The sequence below is a fragment of the Dendropsophus ebraccatus genome, chromosome 5 (genome assembly GCF_027789765.1).
Source record: "Dendropsophus ebraccatus isolate aDenEbr1 chromosome 5, aDenEbr1.pat, whole genome shotgun sequence".
Lineage (NCBI taxonomy): Eukaryota > Metazoa > Chordata > Amphibia > Anura > Hylidae > Dendropsophus > Dendropsophus ebraccatus.
Window position 1 is genome coordinate 161,920,479 of NC_091458.1, and position 22,992 is coordinate 161,943,470.

General features: G+C 54.8%; 2 protein-coding genes across 2 annotated transcripts in view; one reads left to right on the plus strand and one right to left on the minus strand.

The window, feature by feature from the left end:
• VMP1 (vacuole membrane protein 1) overlaps nt 1-15,266 on the minus strand; it is a 106,090-nt gene extending 90,824 nt beyond the window's left edge. Inside the window, exon 1 of the mRNA XM_069971800.1 lies at nt 15,049-15,266. The gene's annotated coding sequence lies outside the window, so the exon portion shown is untranslated. The remainder of the gene's footprint in view (nt 1-15,048) is intronic.
• PTRH2 (peptidyl-tRNA hydrolase 2) lies at nt 15,080-19,577 on the plus strand. Its single transcript, XM_069971801.1, has 2 exons — nt 15,080-15,347; nt 18,726-19,577. The coding sequence occupies exon 2, from the start codon at nt 18,733-18,735 to the stop codon at nt 19,246-19,248; it is 516 nt and encodes a 171-aa protein (XP_069827902.1). The 5' UTR covers nt 15,080-15,347; nt 18,726-18,732; the 3' UTR covers nt 19,249-19,577.
• The last annotated feature ends 3,415 nt before the right edge of the window (nt 19,578-22,992 follow it).

Here is a 22,992-nt window from a genome sequence, read left to right on the forward strand (position 1 = left end):
AACAGACGGGAACAATACAAGAGATGGGGGGGGTGTAACAGACGGGAACAATACAAGAGATGGGGGGGTGTAACAGACGGGAACAATACAAGAGATGGGGGGGGGGTAACAGACGGGAACAATACAAGAGATGGGGGGGGTGTAACAGACGGGAACAATACAAGAGATGGGGGGGGGGGTAACAGACGGGAACAATACAAGAGATGGGGGGGTGTAACAGACGGGAACAATACAAGAGATGGGGGGGGGGGTAACAGACGGGAACAATACAAGAGATGGGGGGGGGGTAACAGACGGGAACAATACAAGAGATGGGGGGGTAACAGACGGGAACAATACAAGAGATGGGGGGGGGTAACAGACGGGAACAATACAAGAGATGGGGGGGGTAACAGACGGGAACAATACAAGAGATGGGGGGGGTGTAACAGACGGGAACAATACAAGAGATGGGGGGGGGTAACAGACGGGAACAATACAAGAGATGGGGGGGGTAACAGACGGGAACAATACAAGAGATGGGGGGGGTAACAGACGGGAACAATACAAGAGATGGGGGGGGGTAACAGACGGGAACAATACAAGAGATGGGGGGGTAACAGACGGGAACAATACAAGAGATGGGGGGGGGGTAACAGACGGGAACAATACAAGAGATGGGGGGGGGGGTAACAGACGGGAACAATACAAGAGATGGGGGGGTAACAGACGGGAACAATACAAGAGATGGGGGGGGTAACAGACGGGAACAATACAAGAGATGGGGGGGGGGTAACAGACGGGAACAATACAAGAGATGGGGGGGTAACAGACGGGAACAATACAAGAGATGGGGGGGTAACAGACGGGAACAATACAAGATCAGAACATATTACATGAAGGTAGATCGCCGACTGATACATAGGGAGAAAGGAGCCTGCCCGCCAGGTATTACATAGGGAGAGAGGAGCCTGCCCGCCAGGTATTACATAGGGAGAGAGGAGCCTGCCCGCCAGGTATTACATAGGGAGAGAGGAGCCTGCCCGCCAGGTATTACATAGGGAGAGAGGAGCCTGCCCGCCAGGTATTACATAGGGAGAGAGGAGCCTGCCCGCCAGGTATTACATAGGGAGAGAGGAGCCTGCCTGCCAGGGATTACATAGGGAGAGAGGAGCCTGCCTGCCAGGTATTACATAGGGAGAGAGGAGCCTGCCCGCCAGGTATTACATAGGGAGAGAGGAGCCTGCCCGCCAGGTATTACATAGGGAGAGAGGAGCCTGCCCCCCAGGTATTACATAGGGAGAGAGGAGCCTGCCTGCCGGGTATTACATAGGGAGAGAGGAGCCTGCCCGCCAGGGATTACATAGGGAGAGAGGAGCCTGCCCGCCAGGGATTACATGGGGAGAGAGGAGCCTGCCCGCCAGGGATTACATAGGGAGAGAGGAGCCTGCCCACCAGGGATTACATAGGGAGAGAGGAGCCTGCCCGCCAGGTATTACATAGGGAGAGAGGAGCCTGCCTGCCAGGGATTACATAGGGAGAGAGGAGCCTGCCCGCCAGGTATTACATAGGGAGAGAGGAGCCTGCCCGCCAGGTATTACATAGGGAGAGAGGAGCCTGCCCGCCAGGTATTACATAGGGAGAGAGGAGCCTGCCCGCCAGGTATTACATAGGAGAGAGGAGCCTGCCCGCCAGGTATTACATAGGGAGAGAGGAGCCTGCCCGCCAGGTATTACATAGGGAGAGAGGAGCCTGCCCGCCAGGTATTACATAGGGAGAGAGGAGCCTGCCCCCCAGGTATTACATAGGGAGAGAGGAGCCTGCCTGCCGGGTATTACATAGGGAGAGGAGCCTGCCCCCCAGGTATTACATAGGGAGAGAGGAGCCTGCCCGCCAGGGATTACATGGGGAGAGAGGAGCCTGCCCGCCAGGTATTACATAGGGAGAGAGGAGCCTGCCCGCCAGGGATTACAATCTATAAGGTAAAGGGAGAGAAACAGGAGGTAAAGTGCAGCCAGTCACAGAGTGATACAGATTTATTATAGGTTGTAGACTACTTTAAAGAGATGGGTTTTCAGGTTACTTTTGATGGTGGAAGAGAGCCGGATGTGTCGGGTAGTGAGTCCCAGAGTAGAGAAGAGCGACCTTGGAGCAGCTGGAGTCCATCGGAACCCGAACGTTCGGCATGTGATTAGCGGCGGCTGCTGAACTTGGATAAAGCTCTAAGGTTGTCTGGAAAACATGGATACAGCCAATGACTATATCCATGATTCCACATCGCCTTAGGGCTTTATCCAACTCCAGCCGCCACCGCTAATCAAATGCCGAACGATCCGGTTCAGATGGACTCCAGCATGCTCCAGGGTCGCTCATCTCCTTTCCAGAGTATGGGGGATTGACAGAGGGGAGAGGCAGAGGCAAAGTGAGGGGGAGAGGTGGATTAGTCAGGCAGCAGAGTTGAGGATAGACTGGAGGGGAGTGAGGGAGATAGATGGAGGCCGGAGAGGAGGATGTTACAGTAGTCCAAGTGGGAGATAATGAGAGCATGGACCAGCAGTTTTATGGAGTCAGGGGTGAGAAAAGAGCGGATTCTGGAAATGATTTAGGAGGTGGATGTGGCAGGAGGTGGTCAGGGAGTGGCAGGAGGTGGTCAGGGAGGTGGCAGGAGGTGGTCAGGAAGCGGCAGGAGGTGGTCAGGGCCTGAATATGTGGTTTAAAAGACAGGGCAGAGTCAAAGGTGACCCTGAGGCAGCGGACTTGGGGGACAGGGGACAGAGTGCAGCCATTGATAGTGATGGACAGGTTAGATGGCGGGGTGGAGCAAGATGGGGGAAAGATGATTAGTTCTGTTTTGTCCATGTTGAGTTTTATAAAGCGAGAGGAGAAGAAGGAGGATATGGCCGATAGACACTCTGGAATCCTGGATAGCAAAGAGGTGACATCACCAGAGAGGTAGATGTGAGGGTCATCAGTGTAGAGGTGGTACCTGAAGCCATGGGATTCTGTGATATGTCCCAGGCCAGAGGTGTAGATGGAGAAGAGAAGAGGCAGAGTACAGAGCCTTGGGGAACACCAACAGTGAGGGCCAGGAGAGGAGGTGGTGTGGGAGCGAGGAGAGGAGGTGGTGGGGGAGGGGGAGCGAGGAGAGGAGGTGGTGGGGGAGGGGGAGCGAGGAGAGGAGGTGGTGGGGGAGGGGGAGCGAGGAGAGGAGGTGGTGATGGAGAGAGGAGGAGGTGTGGGAGTGGAAGACACTGAAAGTGCAGTTAAAGAGGTAAGAGGAAATCCAGGAGATGGCTAGGCACCAAGAGATGAAAGAATTTTAAGAGGAGAGAATGGTCGACTGTGTGGAAAGCAGAAGATAGGTCAAGGAGACTGAGCACACAGAGTATTGGCGTGAGGCTTTGGCGGTCAGCAGGTCATTGGCCACTTTGGTGAGGGCAGTTTCTGTGGAGTGATGGGGGCGGAAGCCGGATTGCAGGGAGTCAAAAAGCGAGTTGGATGAAAAGTGGGAGGAAAGTTAATGGTAGACATGTTGTTCCAGGAGTTTTAAGGAAAAGGGGAGAAGTGAGATGGGGCGGTAGCTGGATAAGGAGGAAGGGTCAGGCAACGACTCTGTAAGAACGGGTGTGATGGTTGGGTAAGGAGGAAGGGTCAGGCAACGGGTGTGTAAGGATGGGTGTGATGGTTGGGTAAGGAGGAAGGGTCAGGCAACGGCTGTGTAAGGATGGGTGTGATGGTTGGATAAGGAGGAAGGGTCAGGCAACGGGTGTGTAAGGATGGGTGTGATGGTTGGGTAAGGAGGAAGGGTCAGGCAACGGGTGTGTAAGGATGGGTGTGATGGTTGGGTAAGGAGGTAGGGTCAGGCAACGGCTGTGTAAGGATGGGTGTGATGGTTGGATAAGGAGGAAGGGTCAGGCAACGGGTGTGTAAGGATGGGTGTGATGGTTGGGTAAGGAGGAAGGGTCAGGCAACGGCTGTGTAAGGATGGGTGTGATGGTTGGGTAAGGAGGTAGGGTCAGGCAACGGCTGTGTAAGGATGGGTGTGATGGTTGCATGTTTGTATGGAGATGGGAGGACGCCAGAAGTTAGTGATAGATTAGGTCAGAGATGGGTTAGTGCTGGGACCAGTGCTGAGGAGAGGTTGGGGATAAGGTGAGAAAGGACGGGGGTGTTCTTCAGTTATGGTGGAGAGGTGAGTTATTGGGGAAGAGCACTGGACAGGTATGAGGGGGGGGCTGAGGGGACTGTAAGGAGAAGCTTAGGGTGGTATGACACGGGCCGATGGGGGCTCGATAATACCTGTAAACAAGCACCAATCTGCTAGATCGGCGCTGGTTTACTGGGCCTATTACACGGCCCGATAATCGTTTAACAAGGGCTGCAAGAACATTGCTACAGATATCCTTGCAGCCCTTGCTTAAACTATATAATTTACCTACCACGCTCCAGGGCTGCTCCTGCGGTCCGCTTCTCCCCGGGCCCCGCGCGCTCTAGCTTCAGAGCGGCCTGTCAGCTGACAGGCCACTAAGCCAAACACAGGCTGGGACCGCCGTGGCCTGTATTTGGCTGAGCGGCCTGTCAGCTGACAGAGCACGCAGGACCCGGGGAGAAACCGCAGGACCCGGGGAGAAACCGCATTTACACGTAGTGATGCACAATCAGGCCGAATCAGGCCAATTATCGTTCCGTGTAATAGTACCTCTACTCTGATGTCATCGATCTTTTGCTTGAAGAATGGACAAAGTCCTGAGCAGAGATAAGAGATGTGGGGGGTGGCAGGGGGCAGTGAGCTGATAGAAGCCACAAGCCAAAACACCGCATCCTCCTTGTTTGTACCTGTATGATGTGACACCGCAATAAAAGTACACTAAGAAGAACTTGGTTAGTGCCGGGATTTTCCTTTACTACTTACTTGGACTATTGCCAACCATGAGCACCCCCTACTGCAGAGTGCTGTCTTATCCCTATACGACAGCAGCCTTCAGGAGACTGGACCTGGATACAGTAAGTATAGCTGCCTTCAGGAGACTGGACCTGGATACAGTAAGTATAGCTGTTATATAGCTGCCTTCAGGAGACTGGACCTGGATACAGTAAGTATAGCTGTTATATAGCTGCCTTCAGGAGACTGGACCTGGATACAGTAAGTATAGCTGTTATATAGCTGCCTTCAGGAGACTGGACCTGGATACAGTAAGTATATATTATATAGCTGCCTTCAGGAGACTGGACCTGGATACAGTAAGTATAGCTGTTATATAGCAGCCTTCAGGAGACAGGACCTGGATACAGTAAGTACAGCTGTTATATAGCAGGAGACCGGACCTGGATACAGTAAGTATAGCTGTTATATAGCTGCCTTCAGGAGACTGGACCTGGATACAGTAAGTATAGCTGTTATATAGCTGCCTTCAGGAGACCGGACCTGGATACAGTAAGTATAGCTGTTATATAGCTGCCTTCAGGAGACTGGACCTGGATACAGCAAGTATAGCTGTTATATAGCAGGAGACCGGACCTGGATACAGTAAGTATAGCTGTTATATAGCAGCCCTCAGGAGACTGGACCTGGATACAGTAAGTATAGCTGTTATATAGCAGCCCTCAGGAGACTGGACCTGGATACAGTAAGTATAGCTGTTATATAGCTGCCTTTAGGAGACTGGACCTGGATACAGTAAGTACAGCTGGTATATAGCTGCCTTCAGGCCATCACTCAGGGAGCGGATTCCCTTTGAGAAGGAAATATAGAAGTGATGTTTTAGGAGGAAGGAGATAAAAGAAATTAGAAGATTAAGAACCTCTCTCTCTAATGAAATATAATACAAAGTTTCTTATATTTGCTTAAGCAGCAGAAGAGACTTGGCAGCAGATTTCCCCAGGATCCATCTCGTCTTCCATGTCATTTCTTGTATATTTATCTTAGGATTGATTTCGGTTTATCCTAGGCAGGTTTATATACTTGTACTGCTGGTTTATACAAAGCTTGTTGAAAGGTTCATGGTTATTAGCTACATAAAAATATAGATGACTGTATTCGTAAAATACCCAGGCGGTAATAGCTTTTAGGGGGTGGGCGGAGCTATGTAAATTAGCTGTATATAAAGCGGGGGTCTCGTGCATTACAATCTCATTACATTTCTGTGATCCAGAGGCGGCCATCATGCCAGGTACTCTCAGAAAGCTCCCTAGTGTAACGACTGGAGTGGTGGATCCATTGAACCAGGGAGCGGAGTCTATGGGGTGGCTGGTCTTCACCACAGCCCACAAGAATGGGACAGATTTGTTGTAGCAGGCGACCCCCAGGTCGCTATCCCTGGATGGCCAGCTAGCGGTGGCGGGTGAGGTGCAGCTGGAGACACGTAGGCAGGACAGCAGGCTGGAACATGGTAGAAAGCCCAGGCACCATGGCTAGTAACCACTGGCAGGAGAGCTGGGACCACAATGCTTCAGTAGCATACGAAGAGGCTCCAATTGGAGGTCAGGGCAGTGTTTGGTGCAAAAACCAGTTAGGGCATACTGCCTCTTTAAATCAGTGAGGCGGGACGCGCACCGGCCAGGGAGAGACAATGCTGGAGTGTGGAGCGTTGAGGCTCCCCTGAGGGGTCGTAGCGCCCCCAGCACCCCACCCGTAGTGACACACTTGGTTACAGGTGACCATAAACCTCTTCCCACATACACAATAGCCCATTCTAGGCCACCAGCATCAAGAGCTCTAAGCTACTGGATTGTAAAAGTGCCTACAAACTGTGCTCCAGCTATCAGCAATTATTACACCGCCTCCCTGATGTCTGGCTTATCTGCACCTCACGACATCAAGGGCAGCCCGCCATCTTGTCACCGACCAGACACAGTATCAATGGCTGGCCCCAGATGAAAAAGAAAGAGAAAGTCCAAGCCATGGATCCCCATTACCATCAATTATTGCAGTAGAGCAATCTTCCCAGGTGGAAGCTCTTGTGTCCACTGGTGACTGTGACAAGTCAGTGTAATAGGCTGCGGTGCACCACAAGGCCCAACCAGCCTGCAGCATCCCGAGTGCTCCGCACAGGAGAGACCCCTCCTCACTCTCCCCCCACAGCATCCCGAGTGCTCCGCACAGGAGAGACCCCTCCTCACTCTCCCCCCACAGCATCCCCAGTGCTCCGCACAGGAGAGACCCCTCCTCACTCTCCCCCCACAGCTCAGCAGCATCCCGAGTGCTCCGCACAGGAGAGACCCCTCCTCACTCTCCCCCCACAGCATCCCGAGTGCTCCGCCCAGGAGAGACCCCTCCTCACTCTCCCCCCACAGCTCAGCAGCATCCCGAGTGCTCCGCACAGGAGAGACCCCTCCTCACTCTCCCCCCACAGCATCCCGAGTGCTCCACACAGGAGAGACCCCTCCTCACTCTCCCCCCACAGCATCCTGAGTGCTCCGCACAGGAGAGACCCCTCCTCACTCTCCCCCCACAGCATCCAGAGTGCTCCGCACAGGAGAGACCCCTCCTCACTCTCCCCCCACAGCATCCCGAGTGCTCCGCACAGGAGAGACCCCTCCTCACTCTCCCCCGACAGCATCCAGAGTGCTCCGCACAGGAGAGACCCCTCCTCACTCTCCCCCCACAGCATCCAGAGTGCTCCGCACAGGAGAGACCCCTCCTCACTCTCCCCCCACAGCATCCCGAGTGCTCCGCACAGGAGAGACCCCTCCTCACTCTCCCCCCACAGCATCCAGAGTGCTCCGCACAGGAGAGACCCCTCCTCACTCTCCCCCCACAGCATCCAGAGTGCTCCGCACAGGAGAGACCCCTCCTCACTGGGTCACTAGCAGTAATACGGCCCTTGGGGCACCAATATGCCAGCCCCTTAGAGGAGTATTCAGGGGGCGCTCTGGTGACAGTCATCACTGCAGAGCATTGGGGAGGCAGCAGGCAGGGAAGACCGGTAGCAGCGTCCCATGCACCAAACCACTTGATATACAGCATGAAGACTGCAGGAAGATGGCGCTGAGGATGAAGATAAGAAAAGCACCACTTCCCTCAGCGTCTCCTGCCCTGGGAGAACATAACAGAAGGTTGGAGCACTTTAATCTGCTGTTAGTTTCACTTTAAGGAATTAGGAAATCTGCTTCTTGAGAAACCTTTATCAATCATCTTAAGTGCTTAGTCTGCAGCAGATCCCTCACTTGACCTGTGAAACGTGTTCACAAAATCTGGACTTTGTCCTAGTCCCTATGTCACGGCTTGTACCGGCTTACGAATAAAGGAAGAGAAAATGAAAAACGACAAAAAAGTTTCATGATATCCCGGTGTCGGCATCTCCTGTATCCAATCACGTGATAATGAAAACCTCTCATACAAAACTTGGGAAAAGTGTCCGGGTTCAGCCGCATTCAGCTCCAGGCGTCTGGAGAAACTGGATGATCCCCTAGGCCACTGGCTGTATCCCTGTTTTCCAGGACTCCCTAGGGCAGCATCCCACTTCTCCAGACACCGGGAGTTGAATGCCGAGCTTTAAGGGTCACCCACCTGGCCGAACCTGGACGCCTTTCTGAGGTTCACTCCACACTTAGGGCCCTATTACACAGGACGAATATTGTGCGAAAAATCGTTAAATATCGTTAAATAGTTAGAATTTAAACAATAATCATTCTGTGTAATTGCGGCAACTATCGGAAAATCATTTGTATGCTGTTGATCGTTGATATAGATCTGAACCTAAAATTATCGTAAATCGTTCGCTGCAATTCCACGTTCGTTCAAGTTCCTAATTTTTCACTAATCGTTCAGTGTAATCGCATTGTTCATTGTTTTTCTGGGATCAGAAGGAATAAACAATCATAGTAACGATCGTAACTAACGAATATCGTTTTGTGTAATATGGTGAACGATTTCTGGTTAGCGATATACAATCTCGTTTGCGATTGTTTATCATTAGTCGTTAAAAATCGCTCCATGTAATAGGACCCTTACTCAGGAGTGATGACGTGGAAAGTTGTTTTCATAGGACAGTAAGGCTTTATGGGTATGCTGACGTGGGACTGATAGTCCACAAGAATCCGGCATCCTTTCTGCTAGTTGGGAGAGACCATGGAGTATAGCATTCAGCTGTCTCTGCACCTCTCATAAAGAATGAATGAAGCGGCAATGTGCATGTGTAACCGGCCGCTCTATTCTAGCCGGAGTCTCAGGTCTCACAGTAAGAAGCCCCCCAATCTGAGGGATCGTATGGAGAGGGAATAACTCTGCACACTGGAACAACCCCTTTAGGTATGTGCACACTGTGAAATCCATGCTCGCCCACTGTGGATTCCACCACTCGCCCATGCATCTCCGCCCAAGCCATAGAATCCATTCTTCATTCAGGTTCATTCTTTGGGCGGAGGGCGGAATCTGCGGAAGGGACCATAGAATGGAGTCTGTGGCATGGACAGAGATGTGCGTCGCCGGGGGCGAGCTGCGGAATCCACAGCGGGTGATCCGGATTCCACAGTGTGCACATACCCTGAATTGGCTAATTCTTAGTACACATTGGTGTTACATTTGGTCTATTGACCCCCTCATAGTGACATCAGACTAAGCGCCAGAGCCTCCGCTTGCTGCTTACAAGTTCACTGAATCATTGTAACATTAAATTTGTTTCTGTAATGAAGGGATAGTGTATATAGTATACGGTATATAGGAGGGTACTGGAAAGATGTATATCATTTATTGGTCTGAACCCTAAAAACCATTCCAGTTTCTCATCTAGACCCATCGGAATATTAACCCATAGCTGCACCAGGACGTTATTGAACATCCTCGTGCCGCTATGGGGACCCCCCCCCCCCCCCCCCTCTGAACTGCCGCGATCCCGGGTGCCGCATGTAGCCCGGGCTCGCGGCTATTAGCGGGCACGGTCCGATCGCCGTGCCCGCTAATTAAGTACTTAGAAGCAGCTGTCAAAGTTGACAGCTGCTTCTAAATACTTGCTCATATCCATCCCTGGTGGTCTAGTGGGGGGATCGCCCCCCTGCGGCGCGATTGCGGGGGGGCGATCCCCGCATCCATCCCGGGCCGGGGTCTGCGCCGTAATGGCGCTGATCCCAGCTCGGCATTCTATTGCTTTTGGCTGCAGCAGCCAAAAGCAATAGAACACTGATCTCATGGATTCATGCAGTATAACTATACTGCATGGATCTCTATGAGAGATCAGAGTGTATATACTAGAAGTCCCCCAGGGGGAATAACCCTAACCCCAGGAAGGGAATAACCCTAACCCCAGGGAGGGAATAACCCTAACCCCAGGGAGGGAATAACCCTAACCCCAGGGGGGGGGGGAATAACGCTAACCCCAGGGGGGGGGGGAATAACGCTAACCCCAGGGGGGGGGGGAATAACGCTAACCCCAGGGGGGGGGGGAATAACGCTAACCCCAGGGGGGGGGGGAATAACGCTAACCCCAGGGGGGGGGGAATAACGCTAACCCCAGGGGGGGGGGAATAACGCTAACCCCAGGGGGGGGGGAATAACGCTAACCCCAGGGGGGGGGGAATAACGCTAACCCCAGGGGGGGGGAATAACGCTAACCCCAGGGGGGGAATAACGCTAACCCCAGGGGGGGGGGAATAACGCTAACCCCAGGGGGGGGGGGAATAACGCTAACCCCAGGGGGGGGGGGAATAACGCTAACCCCAGGGGGGGGGGGAATAACGCTAACCCCAGGGGGGGGGGGGAATAACGCTAACCCCAGGGGGGGGGGGGGAATAACGCTAACCCCAGGGGGGGGGGAATAACGCTAACCCCAGGGGGGGGGAATAACGCTAACCCCAGGGGGGGGGAATAACGCTAACCCCAGGGGGGGGGAATAACGCTAACCCCAGGGGGGGGGAATAACGCTAACCCCAGGGGGGGGGAATAACGCTAACCCCAGGGGGGGGGAATAACGCTAACCCCAGGGGGGGGAATAACGCTAACCCCAGGGGGGGGAAAAACGCTAACCCCAGGGGGGGGAATAACGCTAACCCCAGGGGGGGGAATAACGCTAACCCCAGGGGGGGGAATAACCCTAACCCCAGGGGGGGAATAACCCTAACCCCAGGGGGGAAATAACCCTAACCCCAGGGGGGAAATAACCCTAACCCCAGGGGGGCTTCTAGTATATGTGTAAAGTAAAAGAAAAATGTATTTTTAATAACACAAAATCCCCTCCCCTAATAAAAGTCTGAATCACCCGCCTTTCCCCATTTTATAAATAAAAATAAATAAATTAATAAACAAACATGTTTGGTATCGCCGCGTGCGTAATCGCCCGAACTATTAGCTAATCACATTCCTGATCTCACACGGTAAACGGCGTCAGCGCAAAAAAATGCCAAAGTGCAAAATTGCGCATTTTTGGTCGCATCAAATCCAGAATAATTGAAATAAAAAGCGATCAAAAAGACGTATATGTGCAATCAAGGTACCGATAGAAAGAACACATCATGGCGCAAAAACTGACACCTGACACAGCCCCATAGACCAAAGGATAAAAGCGCTATAAGCCGGGGAATGGAGCGATTGTAAGGAACGTATATTTTCTTTAAAAGGTTTTAATTTTTTACAAGCCATCAAATCAAATAAAAGTTATACATGTTATATATCGTTGTAATCGTAACAACTTAAGGAACATATATAACGAGTCAGTTTTACCCCAGGGCGAACATAGTAAAAACAACCCCCCCCCCCCCCCAAATAAAAAAAAAAACATTTTTTTCTTCAATTTCACCACACATATAGTTTTTTTCTGGTTTCCCGGCACATTTTAGGCAAAAATTACATCTGCCATAGCAAAGTACAATTAGTTGCGCAAAAAATAAGGGCTCATTTGGGTCTCTAGGTGGAAAAATGCAGGCGCTATGGCCTTATATACACGAGGAGGGAAAAACGAAAAACGCAAAAATGAAAACTGGCTGTGTCCCCTAAGGGTTAATTGCCCCCTCCAGATCTGAGGGGTAACATACACGGCCAGATTAAAGGTCCATTACGTCCATATGGTGTCACTATAAGCATGATGAGCTGGATGAGCTGTACAGGACGTCAGTGGGGGGGGGGGGGGGTATGGGGCAGTCCTCCGTTGCTCCAGGATACTGGTCCCGTCTGGATGAGCTGTACAGGACGTCAGTGGGGGTGGTGGGGGCTGGGGGGGTGGGGTATGGGGCAGTCCTCTGTTACTCCAGGATACCGGTCCCGTCTGGATGAGCTGTACAGGACGTCAGTGGGGGGGGGGGGTATGGGGCAGTCCTCTGTTACTCCAGGATACCGGTCCTGTCTGGATGAGCTGTACAGGACGTCAGTGGGGGGGGGGGGGGGGGGGGGGGGGGGGGGTATGGGGCAGTCCTCTGTTACTCCAGGATACCGGTCCTGTCTGGATGAGCTGTACAGGACGTCAGTGGGGGGGGGGGGGGGTATGGGGCAGTCCTCCGTTACTCCAGGATACTGGTCCCGTCTGGATGAGCTGTACAGGACGTCAGTGGGGGGGGGGGGGGGGGGGGTATGGGGCAGTCCTCTGTTACTCCAGGATACCGGTCCCGTCTGGATGAGCTGTACAGGACGTCAGTGGGGGGGGGGGGGTATGGGGCAGTCCTCCGTTACTCCAGGATACTGGTCCCGTCTGGATGAGCTGTACAGGACGTCAGTGGGGGTATGGGGCAGTCCTCTGTTACTCCAGGATACTGGTCCTGTCTGGATGAGCTGTACAGGACGTCAGTGGGGGGGGGGGGGGGGGGTATGGGGCAGTCCTCTGTTACTCCAGGATACCGGTCCCGTCTGGATGAGCTGTACAGGACGTCAGTGGGGGGGGGGGGGGGGGTATGGGGCAGTCCTCCGTTACTCCAGGATACTGGTCCCGTCTGGATGAGCTGTACAGGACGTCAGTGGGGGGGGGGGGTATGGGGCAGTCCTCCGTTACTCCAGGATACTGGTCCCGTCTGGATGAGCTGTACAGGACGTCAGTGGGGGGGGGGGGGTATGGGGCAGTCCTCTGTTACTCCAGGATACTGGTCCCGTCTGGATGAGCTGTACAGGACGTCAGTGGGGGGGGGGGTATGGGGCAGTCCTCCGTTACTCCAGGATACTGGTCCTGTCTGGATGAGCTGTACAGGACATCAGTGGGGGGGGGGGGGGGGTATGGGGCAGTCCTCCGTTACTCCAGGATACTGGTCCTGTCTGGATGAGCTGTACAGAACGTCAGTGGGGGGGGGGGGGGGGGGTATGGGGCAGTCCTCTGTTACTCCAGGATACTGGTCCCGTCTGGATGAGCTGTACAGGACGTCAGTGGGGGGGGGGGTATGGGGCAGTCCTCTGTTACTCCAGGATACCGGTCCTGTCTGGATGAGCTGTACAGGACGTCAGTAGGGGTATGGGGCAGTCCTCCGTTACTCCAGGATACTGGTCCCGTCTGGATGAGCTGTACAGGACGTCAGTGGGGGGGGGGGGGGGGGGGGTATGGGGCAGTCCTCTGTTACTCCAGGATACTGGTCCTGTCTGGATGAGCTGTACAGGACGTCAGTGGGGGGGGGGGGGGGGGTATGGGGCAGTCCTCTGTTACTCCAGGATACTGGTCCCGTCTGGATGAGCTGTACAGGACGTCAGTGGGGGGGGGGGGGGGGTATGGGGCAGTCCTCCGTTACTCCAGGATACTGGTCCCGTCTGGATGAGCTGTACAGGACGTCAGTGGGGGGGGGGGGTATGGGGCAGTCCTCTGTTACTCCAGGATACCGGTCCTGTCTGGATGAGCTGTACAGGACGTCAGTGGGGGGGGGGGGGGGTATGGGGCAGTCCTCCGTTACTCAAGGATACCGGTCCTGTCTGGACGTCAGTGGGGGTGCGATTAGTCGTTTAGTTGCAGATATAATTTGTCTGTAGTCACCAGAAGTGTAAAGGATCAGTATGTGGGGATTTCCTGGAGGTATACTGATCATACACGCGCTCCACGGGTCTCCACTGGTCAGTGACTGGGGGGCTGATGACTTACAGGCATCCTCTACAACCAAACATACATCATGACCCCCCCACACACACATAACATACATTGACCCTCCCCCCCCACACATAACACACATCATGACCCCCCCACACACATAACATACACTGACCCTCCCCCCCCACACACATAACATACACTGTGACCTCCCCCCCACACACACATAACATACACTGTGACCTCCCCCCCCACACACACAAACAGCACACAAAATATGGTGCAATATTCCAGTGTGTAAGATATTGCACCTCCACCCCCCAGTGTGTAATATATAGTGTCACCCTCCCCCCAGTGTGTAATATATAGTGTCACCCTCCCCCCCAGTGTGTAATATATAGTCACCCCCCCCCAGTGTGTAATATATAGTGTCACCCCCCCCAGTGTGTAATATATAGTGTCACCCCCCCCCAGTGTGTAATATATAGTCACCCCCCCCCCCCAGTGTGTAATATATAGTGTCACCCCTCCCCCATGTGTAATATATAGTGTCACCCCCCCCCCGTGTGTAATATATAGTGTCACCCCCCCCAGTGTGTAATATATAGTGTCACCCCCCCCGTGTGTAATATATAGTGTCACCCTCCCCCCCAGTGTGTAATATATAGTGTCACCCTCCCCCCCAGTGTGTAATATATAGTGTCACCCTCCCCCCCAGTGTGTAATATATAGTGTCACCCCCCCCCAGTGTGTAATATATAGTGTCACCCCCCCCCATGTGTAATATATAGTGTCACCCTCCCCCCCCCCAGTGTGTAATATATAGTGTCATCCCCCCCCAGTGTGTAATATATAGTGTCACCCTCCCCCCCAGTGTGTAATATATAGTGTCACCCCCCCCCCCAGTGTGTAATATATAGTGTCACCCCCCCCCCAGTGTGTAATATATACAGTCACCCCCCCCCCTGGTCCTTATAGCTGAGCTGTATACTCCCCCATAGACTGCGGCCATCACTGCTCGGTATATACTATGTATACATCATATGACGGGAGGGCGCCGGGTAATGGTCGCATCTCCCGCGCTGTTACCGGTACAATAACACCGCCAATGACCGAGCGGCTCCGGTACCGCCGTGCACACACTCACCCCTTCCTCTGCCTCCAGACACCGATCTGTCACACTCGCCGGGTCACTCCACCGGAAGTGGCGTCATCTCACTCGGCTCCGCCCACTGGTTCCTACGTCCTCCCACAAGACGAGACGTAGACAGTGAGGACGCGGAGGTAATTTATGTGCGCGGGTGTTGCTGGGATCCCTCCCCGTCCCGTCATGTGGTGACACCCGGCAAACAGCGCCCTGCCCGGGACAAGAAGGGACGGTAACGCGCTGGTGACGTCATATAATAGCGACAGGCAGGACCAGGAAGCGGCTGACAGAACCAACGTGTGAGTAAACGGAGCGAGACGGGTGTGTGAGGGAACGGAGGGAGACGGGGCGGCGGGTGTGTGAGGGAACGGAGGGAGACGGGGCGGCGGGTGTGTGAGGGAACGGGGCGGCGGGTGTGTGAGGGAACGGGGCGGCGGGTGTGTGAGGGAACGGGGCGGCGGGTGTGTGAGGGAACAGAGGGAGACGGGGCGCCGGGTGTGTGAGGGAACGGGGCGGCGGGTGTGTGAGGGAACGGAGGGAGACGGGGCGGCGGGTGTGTGAGGGAACGGAGGGAGACGGGGCGGCGGGTGTGTGAGGGAACGGGGCGGCGGGTGTGTGAGGGAACGGGGCGGCGGGTGTGTGAGGGAACGGGGAGCCGGGTGTGTGAGGGAACGGGGCGGCGGGTGTGTGAGGGAACGGAGGGAGACGGGGCGGCGGGTGTGTGAGGGAACGGGGAGCCGGGTGTGTGAGGGAACGGAGGGAGACGGGGCGGCGGGTGTGTGAGGGAACGGGGAGCCGGGTGTGTGAGGGAACGGAGGGAGACGGGGCGGCGGGTGTGTGAGGGAACGGGGAGCCGGGTGTGTGAGGGAACGGGGCGAGACGGGTGTGTGAGGGAACGGGGCGAGACGGGTGTGTGAGGGAATGGAGGGAGACGGGTGTGTGAGGGAACGGAGGGAGACGGGGCGGCGGGTGTGTGAGGGAACGGGGAGGCGGGTGTGTGAGGGAACGGAGGGAGAGGAGACAGGGCGCCGGGTGTGTGAGGGAACGGGGGGAGACGGGGCGGCGGGTGTGTGAGGGAACAGGGCGCCGGGTGTGTGAGGGAACGGGGAGCCGGGTGTGTGAGGGAACGGGGCGCCGGGTGTGTGAGGAGAGGGGGAGGGGACATCGGGTGTGTGAGGGAACGGAGGGAGACGGGGCGGCGGGTGTGTGAGGGAACGGAGGGAGACGGGGCGGCGGGTGTGTGAGGGAACGGGGAGCCGGGTGTGTGAGGGAACGGAGGGAGACGGGGCGGCGGGTTTGTGAGGGAACGGAGATGGGGCGCCGGGTGTGTGAGGAGAGGGAGAGGGGACGTCGGGTGTGTGAGGAGAGGGAGAGGGGACGTCGGGTGTGTGAGGAGAGGGAGAGGGGACGTCGGGTGTGTGAGGAGAGGGAGAGGGGACGTCGGGTGTGTGAGGAGAGGGAGAGGGGACGTCGGGTGTGTGAGGAGAGGGAGAGGGGACGGCGGGTGTGTGAGGAGAGGGAGAGGGGACGGCGGGTGTGTGAGGAGAGGGAGAGGGGACGTCGGGTGTGTGAGGAGAGGGAGAGGGGACGTCGGGTGTGTGAGGAGAGGGAGAGGGGACGTCGGGTGTGTGAGGAGAGGGAGAGGGGACGTCGGGTGTGTGAGGAGAGGGAGAGGGGACGGCGGGTGTGTGAGGAGAGGGAGAGGGGACGGCGGGTGTGTGAGGAGAGGGAGAGGGGACGGCGGGTGTGTGAGGAGAGGGAGAGGGGACGGCGGGTGTGTGAGCAGAGGGAGAGGGGACGGCGGGTGTGTGAGGAGAGGGAGACGGGGCGGCGGGTGTGTGAGGGAACGGGGAGGCGGGTGTGTGAGGGAACGGAGGGAGAGGAGACAGGGCGCCGGGTGTGTGAGGGAACGGGGGGAGACGGGGCGGCGGGTGTGTGAGGGAACAGGGCGCCGGGTGTGTGAGGGAACGGGGAGCCGGGTGTGTGAGGGAACGGGGCGCCGGGTGTGTGAGGAGAGGGGGAGGGGACATCGGGTGTGTGAGGGAACGGAGGGAGACGGGGCGGCGGGTGTGTGAGGGAACGGAGGGAGACGGGGCGGCGGGTGTGTGAGGGAACGGGGAGCCGGGTGTGTGAGGGAACGGAGGGAGACGGGGCGGCGGGTTTGTGAGGGAACGGAGATGGGGCGCCGGGTGTGTGAGGAGAGGGAGAGGGGACGTCGGGTGTGTGAGGAGAGGGAGAGGGGACGTCGGGTGTGTGAGGAGAGGGAGAGGGGACGTCGGGTGTGTGAGGAGAGGGAGAGGGGACGTCGGGTGTGTGAGGAGAGGGAGAGGGGACGTCGGGTGTGTGAGGAGAGGGAGAGGGGACGGCGGGTGTGTGAGGAGAGGGAGAGGGGACGGCGGGTGTGTGAGGAGAGGGAGAGGGGACGTCGGGTGTGTGAGGAGAGGGAGAGGGGACGTCGGGTGTGTGAGGAGAGGGAGAGGGGACGGCGGGTGTGTGAGGAGAGGGAGAGGGGACGTCGGGTGTGTGAGGAGAGGGAGAGGGGACGGCGGGTGTGTGAGGAGAGGGAGAGGGGACGGCGGGTGTGTGAGGAGAGGGAGAGGGGACGGCGGGTGTGTGAGGAGAGGGAGAGGGGACGGCGGGTGTGTGAGCAGAGGGAGAGGGGACGGCGGGTGTGTGAGGAGAGGGAGAGGGGACGGCGGGTGTGTGAGGAGAGGGAGAGGGGACGGCGGGTGTGTGAGGAGAGGGAGAGGGGACGTCGGGTGTGTGAGGAGAGGGAGAGGGGACGTCGGGTGTGTGAGGAGAGGGAGAGGGGACGTCGGGTGTGTGAGGAGAGGGAGAGGGGACGGCGGGTGTGTGAGAGAACGGAGATGGGGCGCCGGGTGTGTGAGAGAACGGAGATGGGGCGCCGGGTGTGTGAGGAGAGGGAGAGGGGGCGGCGGGTGTGTGAGAGAACGGAGATGGGGCGCCGGGTGTGTGAGAGAACGGAGATGGGGCGGCGGGTGTGTGAGGAGAGGGAGAGGGGGCGGCGGGTGTGTGAGGAGAGGGAGAGGGGGCGGCGGGTGTGTGAGAGAACGGAGATGGGGCGCCGGGTGTGTGAGGAGAGGGAGAGGGGACGTCGGGTGTGTGAGGAGAGGGAGAGGGGACGTCGGGTGTGTGAGGAGAGGGAGAGGGGACGTCGCGTGCGTGAGGAGAGGGAGATGGGGCGGCGGGTGTGTGAGGAGAGGGAGATGGGGCGGCGGGTGTGTGAGGAGAGGGAGATGGGGCGGCGGGTGTGTGAGGAGAGGGAGAGGGGACGTCGGGTGTGTGAGGAGAGGGAGAGGGGACGTCGGGTGTGTGAGGTTAATAAAAATAAAGTTATTATATAACACAGCGTACGTAATTGTCCGATTTAGTAAAATATAACAATAGTGTTAAATTAGAAAAATTTTCTAAAGATCGATCAAAATGTCTCATTTACACAAATATGGTACCTGTAAAAAGTAGAGATCATGGAGCAAACAGCCCTGTAGGTTTAACGATAAAAGTGCTATGGCTCTTAGAAGGTGAGAAGGAATAAACAAGAATGCAAAAATGAAATTGGCCCGGTCACAGCATTCCAAGGAGTTTTTGTCCTGGTCTCTTCTCCTGTACAGGTCTAACATTGCTATACATTTTCTTTGATTTTTTTTTTTTTTTAGATTGCCAATGGATTACTTTTCACATCCTGGGACTCTGGCACTTGCAGCAGGAATGGCATGTGGTGTTTTTATTGGCTGGCGCCTGCGTGGTCCCTGCCGACGGTCCCGAAGCCTCACAAGCGTTGCAGGGAATGATATGGGAAGTGAAGCAAGTGTAATGGGAGAGAGTGGCGAATTCAAGATGGTGTTAGTAGTGCGTAATGATTTAAAAATGGGAAAAGGAAAAGTGGCTGCACAGTGCTCACATGCTGCGGTATCCGCCTACAAGCAGCTCCAAAGAAGAAACCCAGAATTGCTGAAGCAATGGGAATACTGCGGACAACCAAAAGTAGTAGTAAAAGCACCAGATGAAGGCGCACTAGTTGAACTTCTCTCTCAAGCCAAGCAGCTGGGATTAGCCATTAGTTTGATACAGGATGCTGGTCGTACCCAGATTGCTCCTGGATCGCGAACTGTCCTAGGTGTGGGACCAGGCCCAGCCAACTTGATCGATCAAGTGACTGGGCATTTAAAACTCTATTGATTTCTCTATTCTTTCTATAGAAAATGTAGTGGGTGACGAGATATATTTACTTTGGTATATTTTACATTAAAATCTCACTACTTGCTTTGGAGTGTGTAATGTGCTACTGAACCGCGTCATTATTACTGGCAGGCGTCAATGTGAGGATTATACAAAAAGCCTATATTTGCCTGTAGATTTCTGCTTGATGTGATGGCACCACCAGGGAGAGGGACTTTGTCCCAGGGAGAAGAAACCTGGAGAATAAAATAGGCCTTCCTCTCATTCTCAGTAGTTTCCTGTCGCCGCGGGAGACCTGGAGTACAGAGGCTCAGTGGAGTCGTAATTAGTTCTATGAAGATTCGCTGGAGCTGTCCCCTCTCTCTGGGATGACTCCTTGTCGCAGGAGCAGTCTTAAAGTGACTGTACCACCATGCCCAGGCTGAAGCACTGGAGGCGGGCTGACCCACCCTTAGTGGGAAGAAACCCCATCCCCTCCATGACGTGACTCCCTTAGAATCAATGGAACCCTATCAAAGAGGGGCTGGGGTTTCTTCCTACTGGGGGTGGGTCGGCCCGCCTCCGGTGCTTCAGCCTGGGCCTGGTGGTACAGTCAGTTTAAGTCAGACTCGTCATCTATGCAGGTGGTGTGGTATCTGTAGCTACAGCCAGGATGTTATTCCTTGCGTGCGGATAGTTGCAGCAGGACGCTTCCCCTTCACTTCCAGTCCGGACACAGGCTCTCGGTGTGATGCTATGTGTTTGTACGTAGCACGGCCGATGCACGGAAGTGACGTCTAATGCCTGAGGTCTTCCTAGTTAGTGGCCCAGCAGAAAGATGAACGTGTTGAGAGTTGCCCAGCATTCTGCTCCCAGATAAAGTGGTTTGTGGTGTCTAGCAGTGAGACCAAAAAGGAATCCTCTGGGCCACCAGCTTCCAGTATACCTGTGTAGTCTTTTCCCCTGGCGGGGGTTGGTGGGATGACCACTTATTTACTACTACAAAGATCCTGATTGGGGTTTTGTGTTGTATCTACTGGTGTTATCAGCATGACTCTGCTGAAAAGTCTAGATCTTCAAAGCATAGAGAATGCAGATTGTGCAGGTTAAGCAGTAAGACAAGCCAACTTGTGAGGATTGTGTCTCAAAGATGATTGCAGCAGAAGTTCCATCTGTGGCTACCATTCTGTCTCTGGTGAAAGACAAATAAAGAGACTCCAAACTCCAACTAACGTGCACCTGTGGTCACCTTTGATAATACTCCTGCTGGAGTAAACTGGATAGGAGGGGATTCTTCCCAAGGGCGGTTAAGAAGAAATATTCATTTGATGAAGCTGGAAAACTCATGGGAAAGACTCCCCCCCCCCCCCCCCCCCCCCCCCCCCCCCCCCCCTAAGGGTCCTATTACACAGGGCGATTATCGTGCGAACAATCGTTATATCATTTATAATTATTGAATGATCTTTGTTTGTATGCAGCAACCAACAACGAATGAAAATTTGTTTATATGTCGTTAATCGCATCTTTTGCGATGACCATAAAATCGTTTGCAAATATTTGTTATGTACACATTGTTTGCTCGTTATTACGATTGATTTTATACTTAAGTATACAAACTATCGTAGGCGTGGCCTGGCTATGGAGCAGTGAGCACGCACCCTCTGCGAGCTCCGGAGACAGGGCACCAGACAGCCTTCATAAGCACCCTAATTTCGCCAGATTGTACCCCATATGGTTCGGGGCCGAAGGAGGACCAAGGCAGGCACACCACCATCTGATCCCCAGCCCACCCGGGGTAGCCTGGACCGCTTTTTCACCACCGCAAGTCGTGGCCTACCTGCCCAGCCTGCAGCCTCCGTGACTTCTGGCTCCCGCGTGACTAGAGAGGCTGCCGCAGCAGCAACAGAGTCCGCATACATGCCCGTAGCAGCGCCGACGCAGATAGCCCCCACCAGCCGGTTCTGCCTCCTGGACACTGCGGTAAGAGCTCTGGCCCCGGTCCTGACCACATCTACCCTGCCGGGCTCCGGCGGCCACATTGACACGGGGGCAGCACAGCCCTCCCACCAGCACTTGAATAGGCCTCCGGCTGCTGATATGGGACCAGAGCCTCCCGGTTCCAGCCCCAGTGATACAGCATCTCCTGGCCCCCCTCCCAGGGCAGCGGTGTCCCCCGGCCTTCACCTCTGAGCGGCAATATCTTCCAGCCCCCACCTTGGGGAAGCAGTCTCCTCCGGTCCTCACCTCTGGGGAGCGGTGTCCCCTGGCCCTCATCCTGGGGTGGCAGTGTTCTCCAGCCTCAGTCCCAACGCGGCATCACCCCCAGCCTCAGTCAGAGGATAGCTGAGGGATCCCCAAATCCTGCTCCCTGCAGAGACACAGCCTGTTCCCCAGCTACAGGTTCAGTATTGGCAGGCACCATGTCTTCCTTATCCCCTGCTGCACTTCCCTTCTCCACCACTAGGGGCAGTGATCTGCACCCCACCAGCTCTGCTGCATTTGTTAACCCTATGCAGGATGGTACAGAGTGGGACTGGAAAGAATACATGAAACTGCTACCTACGCGCTCAGATATGAAAAAGCTTGTGGAGCGCTTGGAAACCTCATACAAACAGGAAATCAATTCCCTCAAATCTGATGTGCACACTCTGGAGACGAAAGTTACTGATATTGCTGCTGAACATGGTTCCCTGGTTACCAATGGTGGATGATGTCCAGGCTACACTTGCTAATCAAGAGAGGCAAATCCGTCATCTTTACAGGCTTGATGATGACGCAGAGAATCGCAGCAGACGGAACAACATCCGTATTAGAGGGCTTCCTGAGGCGACCAGAGCTGCTGATCTCATCCCGTCACTTCAGGATTTGTTCACTACTCTTCTATGTCGACCGCCGGGGGCTGAGTTTGAGATTGACAGAGCCCATCGTACTCTGGGACCAGTCTCTAATGATGTGATCCGGCCTCGTGATGTCATCTGCAGGCTTCACCACTATAAAAGACGAAATTATGAAGGCAGTGCTCGGCATGGAGTTCGTCGATTTTGATGGAGCTCAGCTGATTTTCCTCCAGGACCTTTCCAGAGCTACCCTATCTCAAAGACAGGCTCTTAAACCCCTGCTGGAACTGCTAAGAGAGCGTGAAATCCAGTACTCCTGGGGCTTCCCGTTTCAGCTGGTGGTCCGTAGGGGCGGCAAACGATTGGAGCTGCATACACCAGAGGACTTGCCTGCCTTTCTATCCGCTTTGGATTTGCCTCAGATGACTCTACCGGATTGGGATCCAGTTCCTCCGACGACCCTGGGCAGATCTCGCCTTACTGGCTTGGCAACGTCGGGTGACTGAGGGCATTCCGGGGGGGTTTCATGCTGCCTTGAATCGCCTTAAACTAATAGGCTGTATCTTTTTCGTTTTTTGATTTGTTTTTTTTTATGTCTTTTGCTGCTCGTTGGGCATATGTCCAGGGCCACAGGGCTACGGTATTTTGGATGCATGATTTATATTAGTTTCTATGTTTCAGGATGTGGGTGAGGGGGGAGTTGGGATCTTCTGTGTGCCTAATTAGCTAGTTTCTTATGGGGTGCTTTCTGATTTAGAATGTTACATATGCGTATAGACTGTGCTCATGTTACATATTTAGTTTTCATTTGTGGTGTTCTGTCACGGATTTACAGACCTTCATCTGTTAGTCCGTCCCTCTCTAGAATAGACGCCTAGAGCGTTGCTATACCAATTTGGGTTACTCCTGGTAGTATATCATCTATCTA

What these genes read in the sequence shown, in the direction of transcription:
- PTRH2 (XM_069971801.1), top strand. Translation starts at nt 18,733, where the DNA reads ATGGATTACTTTTCACATCCTGGGACTCTGGCACTTGCAGCAGGAATG.